The 11,246-nt window shown below is 35.3% G+C and overlaps 1 protein-coding gene across 1 annotated transcript in view; it reads left to right on the top strand.

The window, feature by feature from the left end:
* The first annotated feature begins 6,555 nt into the window (after positions 1-6,555).
* Positions 6,556-11,246, top strand: part of LOC308685531 (phosphatase and actin regulator 4-like) — a 5,983-nt gene continuing 1,292 nt past the window's right edge. Inside the window, exons 1-3 of the mRNA XM_081357373.1 lie at positions 6,556-7,055; positions 9,608-9,669; positions 10,253-10,393. Of these exons, the coding sequence (XP_081213499.1) occupies positions 6,965-7,055; positions 9,608-9,669; positions 10,253-10,393 (294 nt within the window). The 5' untranslated portion in view covers positions 6,556-6,964. The remainder of the gene's footprint in view (positions 7,056-9,607; positions 9,670-10,252; positions 10,394-11,246) is intronic.

The raw sequence follows: 11,246 nt of genomic DNA, 5'->3' as shown, positions 1-11,246 counted from the left end.
CAGCGGTCCTAATACTGAGCCTTGTGGTACGCCATACTTAACCTGTGATCGATGAGACATCTCATCATTTACTGCTACAAACTGATAACGGTCAGATAAGTATGATTTAAACCATGCTAGTGCATTTCCTGTAATGCCAACATAATGTTCTAATCTATTTAAAAGAACGTTGTGGTCGATGGTGTCAAATGCAGCGCTAAGATCGAGTAACACTAATAGAGAGATACAACCACGATCGGATGATAAGAGCAAATCATTTGTGACTCTAACGAGAGCTGTTTCGGTACTATGGTACGGTCTAAATCCGGACTGGAAATCCTCGCAGATATCATTTCTTTCAAGAAAGGAACACAGTTGTGAGGATACTGCCTTTTCTAATATCTTTGACAGAAAAGGTAGATTCGAGATCGGCCTGTAATTGACTAATTCTGAAGGATCAAGTTGCGTTTTTTTAACAAGCGGTTTAATCAAAGCCAGCTTAAAGTTTTTTGGTACGTATCCTAGAGACAAAGACGAATTAATGATATTAAGAAGAGGATCTATGACCTCTGGAAGTATTTCTTTCAGTAGCTTAGTCGGTATAGGGTCTAACATACATGTTGTAGATTTAGATGATTTAATGAGTTTAGTAAATTCTTCCTCTCCTATAGCAACGAATGAATCAAATTTTTCCTCAGGGAGACTACAATGCACTGCCTGATGCGATACTGTAGTAGACGGTTGCATAGTTATAATTTTGTCCCTGATATTATCAATCTTATAAGTGAAGAAGTTCATAAAGTCATTACTGCTGTGTTGCTTGGAAACTTCGGTGCTTGAAGCTTTATTTTTCGTTAGTTTAGCCACCGTTTCAAATAAATACCTAGGATTATGTTTATTTTCTTCTAATAGGGTTGAAAAATAAGCAGATCTAGCAGCTTTTAAAGCCTCTCTGTAAGTAATTGAGCTCTCTTTCCATGAAATGCGAAATACCTCTAGTTTTGTTTTCTTCCAGTTGCGCTCCATTTTTCTGGCTGCTCTCTTAAGGGCCCGAGTGTGCTCGTTGTACCACGGCGTTGGACTATTTTCTTTAATCTTCTTTAAGCGCAACGGAGCAACTGTGTCTAAAGTGCTGGAAAAGAGAGAGTTAAACGTTTCTGTTGTAATATCTAGTTCTTCTAAGCTATCTGAGATGCTGAGATGATGAAACTGATTAGGAAGATTATTAATAAAGCAATCTTTAGTAGCAGAAGTGATAGGTCTCACATATTTGAAACACGGAGTCGGCTTTGCAGCCTTGGCTAAATGCAAATTACACGAGACTAGATAATGATCTGAGATGTCATCGCTCTGCTGCAGAATTTCAACGGCATCCACATCTATTCCGTGTGATAATATTAGATCTAGAGTATGATTACGACGATGAGTAGGTCCTGACACGTGTTGTCTAACTCCAATTGAATTTACAATGTCTTTAAATGCCAATCCCAATGCATCTTTTTCATTATCGATGTGTATATTAAAATCACCAACAATTAGTACTTTATCTGCAGTCAATATTAATTCTGATAGAAAGTCCGCAAATTCTTTGATAAAGTCTGTATGGTGCCCTGGTGGCCTGTATACAGTAGCCAGCACAAATCTCAAACGTGATTTATCGTTTACACTATATATTTTTACATTAAGCACCAATGCTTCAAAAGAATTATATTTAAAACTTGATTTCTTAGTGGTTTTGAAACTATTACTATAGATTACAGCAACACCACCCCCTTTGCGTTTCAGACGAGGCTCATGTTTATAACAGTAATCTTGCGGGGTAGATCTATCTATCTATCTATCTATCTATCTATCTATCTATCTATCTATCTATCTATCTATCTATCTATCTATCTATCTATCTATCTATCTATCTATCTATCTATCTATCTATCTATCTATTTGAACGTCTGTCTATCTATCTATCTATCTATCTATCTATCTATCTATCTATCTATCTATCTATCTATCTATCTATCTATCTATCTATCTATCTATCTATCTATCTATCTATCTATCTATCTATCTATCTATCTATCTATCTATCTATCTATCTATCTATTTGAACGTCTATCTATCTATCTATCTATCTATCTATCTATCTATCTATCTATCTATCTATCTATCTATCTATCTATCTATCTATCTATCTATCTATCTATCTATCTATCTATCTATCTATCTATCTATCTATCTATCTATTTGAAGGTCTATCTATCTATCTATCTATCTATCTATCTATCTATCTATCTATCTATCTATCTATCTATCTATCTATCTATCTATCTATCTATCTATCTATCTATCTATCTATCTATCTATCTATCTATCTATCTATCTATCTATCTATTTGAACGTCTATCTATCTATCTATCTATCTATCTATCTATCTATCTATCTATCTATCTATCTATCTATCTATCTATCTATCTATCTATCTATCTATCTATCTATCTATCTATCTATCTATCTATCTATTTGAAGGTCTATCTATCTATCTATCTATCTATCTATCTATCTATCTATCTATCTATCTATCTATCTATCTATCTATCTATCTATCTATCTATCTATCTATCTATCTATTTGAACGTCTGTCTACCTATCTATCTATCTATCTATCTATCTATCTATCTATCTATCTATCTATCTATCTATCTATCTATCTATCTATCTATCTATCTATCTATCTATCTATCTATCTATTTGTCTATCTATCTATCTATTTATCTATCTATCTATCTATCTATCTATCTATCTATCTATCTATCTATCTATCTATCTATCTATCTATCTATCTATCTATCTATCTATCTATCTATCTATTTGAACGTCTATCTGTCTATCTATCTATTTGTCTATCTATCTATCTATCTATCTATCTATCTATCTATCTATCTATCTATCTATCTATCTATCTATCTATCTATCTATCTATCTATCTATTTGAACGTCTGTCTACCTATCTATCTATCTATCTATCTATCTATCTATCTATCTATCTATCTATCTATCTATCTATCTATCTATCTATCTATCTATTTGAACGTCTATCTATCTATCTATCTATCTATCTATCTATCTATCTATCTATCTATCTATCTATCTATCTATCTATCTATCTATCTATCTATCTATCTATCTATCTATCTATCTATCTATCTATCTATTTGTCTATCTATCTATCTATCTATCTATCTATCTATCTATCTATCTATCTATCTATCTATCTATCTATCTATCTATCTATCTAAATCAATTTGTCAGTACATTTTACAAGAAAATACTATTTCAGTCTATCTACTTCAAAGTTTCACATTTAATTCAGTGTGCTACTTGCCCATTCTTTGCAATTATTTGTGAAATTTCTGAGTGAAATTGTTTATACACCAAATTTTTTTCCAGCACAGACAAAATTTCGGTTCCTTCATCTGTCTAGTACATCTCATTTTTAACATGCAGTCAGGAATCCAAACGACACTGGAAGAAGCACCCCGGAAGTTACATAAATGCTCAAACCATTCTTAAGCATGGATGTAAACTTCTATAATGATCCCTGGCATCCTTGTCCCTCAGGGTGTCCTAGACACACTTGGCCATCAATCAAAGCCATAATGGCCACCCATGCTGTCTGAAAGCCCTTCAGCGCGCTGGCTGGACCGGGACGAGGCTCGGGCATTTAAACACATCTCAGTGAGCAATGACATCCAGTGAGATCCAGGCTGACTCACGAACACTCACTGACACTCACATCAGGAGCTGTTCCTGCAAACCGCTGATCGCTCTGACACATCGCTGGGTCACTTAATGTACATCAATCCCTCATGTTTCATAAGTGGAGGAAGGAGCGAGACCCCAGGGTTTGGGGCGTTTGTGTGTCTGAATGAGAAGGGTTGCAACTTGCAGAGCGTTCTGTATTCAAAAGAACAAAATGCCTTTTGAGATGTTGTAGTAAAAAAACTTTTTCCACATCCTATTTTATAGTCTGTTAGTTTCATATAGGAAGCATTGATTTCATGTGTACACTAAATGTAGTTCGAGTGGAAGGTGTTTTTTTTATCTCTGACAGGAGCAAAGCAACCTCTGAGCCATAGAAAGTTTTATTTTAGTAATGTATAAGTAAATGTTGAAATCGTTTCATTTTTAGTCGGCATGAAACAGAAGTTGCACTTGTCATGTCTTCCCTATTGTGCCGTATATCCGAGTGAAACGGCTTCTCAAACAAGAACAAATGTAGGGTGAGGCTTGATTTTGTCCGTGGGGAATTGATTGGGGAATTGAGAGGAAGTAATTCTGATTCAAGATTATGAGGTGCACAAAGAAATCATTTGTAATAAACAATGCTATAGTCTATAAAAAAAAGAATAGTCAATTTTGATTTCATGTTGACTTTAAAGGCTTCAGTGAATCTGTTATCACAGCTCAGCTGAGCTTCCGGCCCGCATGGCTCGGTTTAATCTTCCCACAGATAATATTTCCAGGATCGGGGCCAATCGGGCAGGATTTAAAAATATCCATCTCTTATTTGGAACTGCATTTTTTACAGTTTTTCTCGGTCGCCTTGGTGCATTTCTCACATCACTATTTACATTTGCACAACAGTTAATGCAGTTCTCAAAACAATTAGTACAAACTGCAAAACCTAGTTGATAACCTTCAAAAGTGTGTCACTTGCTCAAAATGGATAGCTCATTCCTCAAAAGCAAGTATTCATGTCAATGAAAGTGTCAGTGTTATCAAGATGAAAAGTCCTGACACCATTGTTTATGAACAAGATAGTCAAATGGCTTTGTCATGTTCTCATTATGACAGTTTACTCTGTAAATGTTTTCCAATGCAAAAAAGTCAGATCTTGGTGACACTACCTGAAAATGCTCAAGACAGCACTATATACTATTTGCACAGCCATTTGAAAAATACAGTAAAGTTACACATTACTGTATTTACTGTAGTGAGGTAACTGAGTACAAGACACTGAATATTTTCAAATTTTTACTGCATATGCTCTTTGCAGTTCTACAGTAATTTGTTCACAGCATTGTGCAAAAGAAAAAAAAATACACCCTTATTTACAACAAAAATAAACTCCCTTTGGGTAGAGCTGCGCACAACTGTACACAATATTGCAGTACATATTGGAACTGAACATACAACATACATCGTACTGTAATCATTCATACACATCCAGATGTTCCTCATCAGTGAAAGCTGAGATTCACCTGAGAGAAATTGTTCAATTTAGGAGACATTTTCAAAAAAATTTAAAAAAATTGTAAAATTTGCTTGACAGATTTTGACAACTAGTTCAACATTTTTGTATGTAATGACTCAAGCAATGAAATGAGGACTATTAGTTTTATATGGAATGACTATTCAGCATTCACAAGTACTGTATAGTTAATTTTGACTGACATGACATAAGCAAATGATAATGTTATAAAACAGCAGAGAGTTGTATGAAAGCAATTGATGCATGTCCAAAAGCATTTGAAATTTGTTGGAAGGAATGAGAAACTGCTACTATGATGTGCACAAATTACTAAATGTTGTGGAGGTTGAACTAACTGTTGTGCAAATGTAAATAGTGATGTGAGAAATGCACCAAAGCGACTGAGAAAAACTGTAACAGCAGTTTGTGTTTATGAAGTCTGCTGTTTATGATTTATGGCGTCATGTTCTGATGTGACGATTCTAGTGGGCGAACAGAGAATACACAGCTGTCATGTGAATCTATCAGTCAAGAAGTGATGTGAAACTAGTAGTCCTAGAGCTCCAATGTCCCAGAGATTTCAACGCGAGGACTATTATCATTGTTAACCGAGCAGCACAATTTGACAACACAAGATCAGTCTTGTTTCATATGCAACAGATGTGTCAAAACCATTTCTTTTTAACACCATCACAACTTACTGCGTGGATGAGCACAACACCATCCGTTCCTTCCGGATGCTTTTGACTACAATTCTGTTCAGACTGCATTGATGTTTCTTGTTTTGAGACCTCTCATACATAGACAAACGTGTGGTGATATGCTAATGCTGATTCAAACCAAATTAAATGATTAATTTTAGACTGTGTAAATGATATGCATTGAGAGTGTATTTGATCAGCTGTCAAACACATGACATTTTTGCTGTTATGCTGTAGGGTTTGCCATGAGCCAATCCCTTGAAAGTATCCCCATCTATAGTATTCAGAAGTTGTTGAGAAGCTTTTAAATATTAAAAAACGCATTATTGCTGAAATAAGTTGAAGGATTATATAATTTACATGCATGTTTTCTTATGAATATGAAAGCCCCGCCCAACACGTCTCTCGACCGCGTCGTTCAGAAACAGATTGACTATCCAGAGTGAACGATCCTTCTCCCTTCGAACAATAGCGTCCTGTTGCAGTGGAATTGTTTTGCTTTATCGCTCTATATCTCTCCTTTGTTCTGTCGAAATCAGCATAGATGTGTGTGGATATTAAAGCATCCATCAGAGGTTGTATTTTCCCTGACTGCAGCATATTCCTGCAGGAATCTCTCCCGCACGCGCCGCCCCCTTTATAAATGATGATGCGTGAAGGATCTCCAGGATCACACCACTCCGAGACTTCGGAGAACTCAGGACCAGATGCTCATCTCTGTCTCTTTTTCACTCTTTTCTATTACCTTTTAATACAACCCGTCACTTTCTACTTGTTTCTTCGTCGATGAGGCTTTCGTGTAGCACGCGCGCACCCATGAACAAGTGCCGTTCGGTTTGTTCCGTGAAAGCAGGGAGTTTCCAGCACAGATAATACTAAATGTGGAGGTGTGCGAGCTTTAGATGCGATGATCCTCGGCGATGTTTAGACGCGAGATGGGACGCAGGGTTCGCCTGTAACATGCGCGGGTCGCGGGATCCCCACTGACGCTCACTGATCACAGACTGGCACAGACACTTTTGGAGATTGCGCGAAAATGGTCCAGAACGTGATTTTGGTGTTTTTCCGCAGGAGATTGAGTCAGAGACCAGCAGTGGAAGAGCTGGAGAGCAGAAACATCCTCAAACGTGAGTATCACACCTGTCAGATGAGAGACGAACACTACACAAACTATTTTCTTTCCCATGGATTTTTTACTTTTAATGAATTTTGTCTGTGTTTTTGTTATTGTTATAGTCACACTTTGCAATAATGTGTGTTACCTGCGTGTTCAAAATTCAGATATACTACTCTATGTTTAAAAGAAAAGTGTAGCCTATATTTTTATTTACAGTAGCAATTCTGTCAGGTCAAATTTTAGATCTACTTCATGTGGCCATGTCTATAAATGAACTGGTTGTATTCAACAAAACTGCTTGACTGGATTAGGATAGACCACAAAAGTCATTTTTAGGAGTTAGGTCAAATAACCAAGATCAAGATTTATGCATTTCAATTTATAGTAAAATTCCATCAAATTGAATTAAATAATCCTTACTCACTTTATGAATTAAGATTTTTTTAATGAGTATAAAATATGAAGTAAACAATGAGTAAAAAAAAGGGTCAGACATGTTTAAATTTAATTTTAAGAATTATTCAAAATTGTAAATCTTGAAAAAAATTGGAGTGTAGAAATAAATCTTAAATTGTATGCAGTAACTGGTCACTTTTTTTATTTAGTTTTGAATTTTGAATTTAATCAAATTTTTTTTTTTTTTTTTCAGTTCCCTTAAACAGTCCTCCAGTGTGACAAATGAATTTGAGCTACACATATTCCATATAAATCTAATGAACAGCATGAGGCTATACATGTTTAGATCAGAGTAATTTGGAATAAAGAGATTATCTGTCTGGAGCTCGACACAATAATATCAGTGATTACAGACTCTTACACAGATTTACACATGATCAGAAACCCAGCTTATTTAACTGCTTTATAATAGCTTTTTTGATGAATTAATAATTATTTACATCAATCTATACCTTACTACATTCATAAAACAAAAACTTTCACTAAAGCATTCTATAACCTTTAATATATTAACTAAAACATGATATACCCTATGATGATCATACACAAACCAAATTAACTAAAGCTTACAACCCCTATTTTAAGATTTCTAAGAACATACAGTAGGTAAACAAAATAAATAAAAATAAGAATAAATATAAATCAGACTCAGTTATTAGTAATTCTTTATGATCTTTATAAGAAGAAGAAAAAAAACCTTTGAGAATCTATTTTCTGTTTCGGCTTTTCTTTCTGAGTGTAAATGGAATTTGACAAACCTTGCACACTTGTGCTGGGTCTTGTTTATTCAGCGGAGCCTCGGCACCTGTGTGTATCTGTGCTGACACACACTCTCACACAGCTGCCATTCCAGGCAAGAACAGAAGTTCACACACAACATTCTGCTTGCATTTTATTCTACAGTACGTGCATTTATGTGTAGTTATCCGAGTGAGTACTGGGTACCCGAAGGTAACTACAGGTTAGGTTTAGGGTTAGTACCTAGTTATTGTAATTACTATAATAAGTGCACAGTGTGTACATGCGGAACAGGACTGTAAAATACAGAGCTAACGACGAAATAAACATTTTCTTAAAGTTGTGATATTCTAAAGAACCTTTTTCCACAATAAATAACAACGGTAAATGTTCCACACGGAACCATCAATGCCAAAAAATAACCTTTATTTTTAAGAGTCAAAGCAAGGACGAGCAACGAGCAGAGTGTCCTAAAGAACTGGAACATTAAAAGTGTTTTCTGAAGTGGTTTACCGTAGTTTAATCATACCGGATCAACACGTGCGTCTGTTAAGTCCTCCGCAACACAGATTCTGATAATCCACATATTTGATAGAGGGAGATATAAGGGAACAATGTTATCCTGCACTGTGAAAGAATAAAGCCTATCAAACGAAGGTCTTCAGGACAGCTGTCGACACAGATGTTCACCAGAGTTTGACGTGGAAACCAGAAAAAAAAAATATTGGTTTAATAATGTTAATTTAAAAAAAATTTATATATACATTTTTTAATATAATATATACTGACATTTGAATTAAAAGTGCAGTAAGCGATTTCTGAGAAACACTTCATATTTGAACTCAACCCAAACAAACACACCCCTCCATTCATTGCATTGTTCACAACAACAGCTTATCTTGGTTCTGTGTATCATAGCAAAACCAGTGTTACTCGGTGTTCAGGTCTTCCCGCTGGAAAGCTTTTCTAATATTAACGCTGATCATAACCCTTTCTGATATTCCTCTGGCCTTTTCTCTTTTGTAATGTCTCTCAGCCATTTCTCTTTCTACAGTCTTTCTTCAAATCTCCCTCTCTCTCTCCTCCCTTATTATGATTGGACACATCCCCTAATGTTGATTGGCTACAAGTGTGTTGTGTGGCGTTCGGTCCCATCCAGTTTCAACTGTGTTTCTCAGAAATCGCTTACTGCACCTTTAAGAGAATCTAATAGCTTAAAGAGACTGATACTCTAGTACACCAGTGAGGTTGAGTGAACCGTGCTCTTCATGTGGTGCGCTGGATTAACTTAATCTGTCTGTACCTCTGTGGACGGCGTGTGTGCTTCCTCTCATGGGTGTGTTTTTTTTGTTGTTGTTGGATTTGCAGAGAGGAATGACCAGACAGAACAAGAGGAGAGAAGAGAAATCAAACAAAGGCTGAACAGAAAGGTATGTGAATCCTGACAGAGACACATACACACACACACACACACATCGGCTCTGTTGTCATATGTAGTTTACACTCATAGTCTGCTATTGAAGAAAAAACACTTTTACTGCTGTAATATCAGTCACTCATGTGCAGCAGTGGCTCATGAACCTAGAAACTCCCTATGTCACCCTATAAATTTTTTTTTTAAGAATATTATTGATAATAATTGGACAAGATTACAATTCTTGAGAGAAAAATCACAAATACCTCCACTCTGCAAATATTGCATTCCACAAACGCTGAAGTTAATTGAAAAGCATTGATTAATGTTTATTAAAGCCAAAAGTGACACAAACCCCTTAATGTGGTAAAATCATTGAAACTAAACCTCGAGAGGCTTTGTAGGAACAGAATGAAAAAAGACACCAATGGTAAATAAATAAATGTATATATTAATGACCTAATTGAGTAAATGAGTTCATCGTGAGTCTGCCTGTAGACTGTGTCTTTTGTTGGCTTTTCAACAGATTGAAACATGCAGCTCATCATTTGTTGACAGTGTTCATTGACTAAACCTCTCTCCTTCTCGTGTGTTTCCAGCTCAACCAGCGGCCCACTGTGGACGAGCTGCGGGACCGGAAGATCCTGATCCGTTTCAGTGATTATGTGGAAGTGGCCAAAGCTCAGGATTACGACAGGAGAGCAGACAAGCCCTGGACGAGACTGTCGGCTGCAGACAAGGTGTGTGTGTTATGGACTCACACACACCCCCTACAGGACACCACACACAAGACCTGTCATTTCACTGAGACATTTGATATAATATAAAATACAAAATACTACACTGTTAAAAAACCTTTGACCTATATCAACTTAAAAACTTAATACATTTTCAAGTATTATCAACTTGGTTGTAACAGTCATTTAAACGTAAATGATATTAAACTGACTTAAAAAAAAACAAGTTGAATCTTGTATAACATTAAAAAATAAAATAAAGTACGAGTTAAAATAATGTAAAAACATAAGTTGCCATGACTTCATCATTTTTTACAGTGTAGGGCTTATGGATCTACAATATCCTGATATGTTATATAGCACATCAATAAAATGATAGATAAATAAATAAATGAATTTTATAAACAATCATGGGGGAAATCTGTGGATTATTTTTACAGAAAAAGTTGTATTTGGTGTGTTAAACAGTTCCACACAGCATTATCAAATTATAGCCAAAATACTTTTTTTAAAAAAATGAATACTATTAATCAAGGCTGCATTAAATTGGTCAAAAGTGACAGTAAAGACATTTAAAATGTTACAAAAGATTCTATTTTTTTTATTCATCTAAGAATCCTGATCAATTAAATGTATGACGAAAAATATGAAGTGCACAACTGTTTTCAACATTGATAATAATCAGAAATGTTTCTTAAAGAGCAAATCATCATATTAGAGTGATTTCTGAAGGATCATGTGACACTGAAGACTGGAGTGATGATGCTGAAAACAGCTTTTTTAACTGAAATAGAAAACAGCTTTTTTAATTTGCAATATTTCTCAATGTTACTGTTTTGACTGCATTTTTGATCCA

This window comes from Scardinius erythrophthalmus (assembly GCF_964197995.2).
Source record: "Scardinius erythrophthalmus genome assembly, chromosome: 25".
Lineage (NCBI taxonomy): Eukaryota > Metazoa > Chordata > Actinopteri > Cypriniformes > Leuciscidae > Scardinius > Scardinius erythrophthalmus.
Note: the sequence above shows the minus strand (reverse complement) of the source record. Positions and strands in the feature narration are given on the sequence as shown.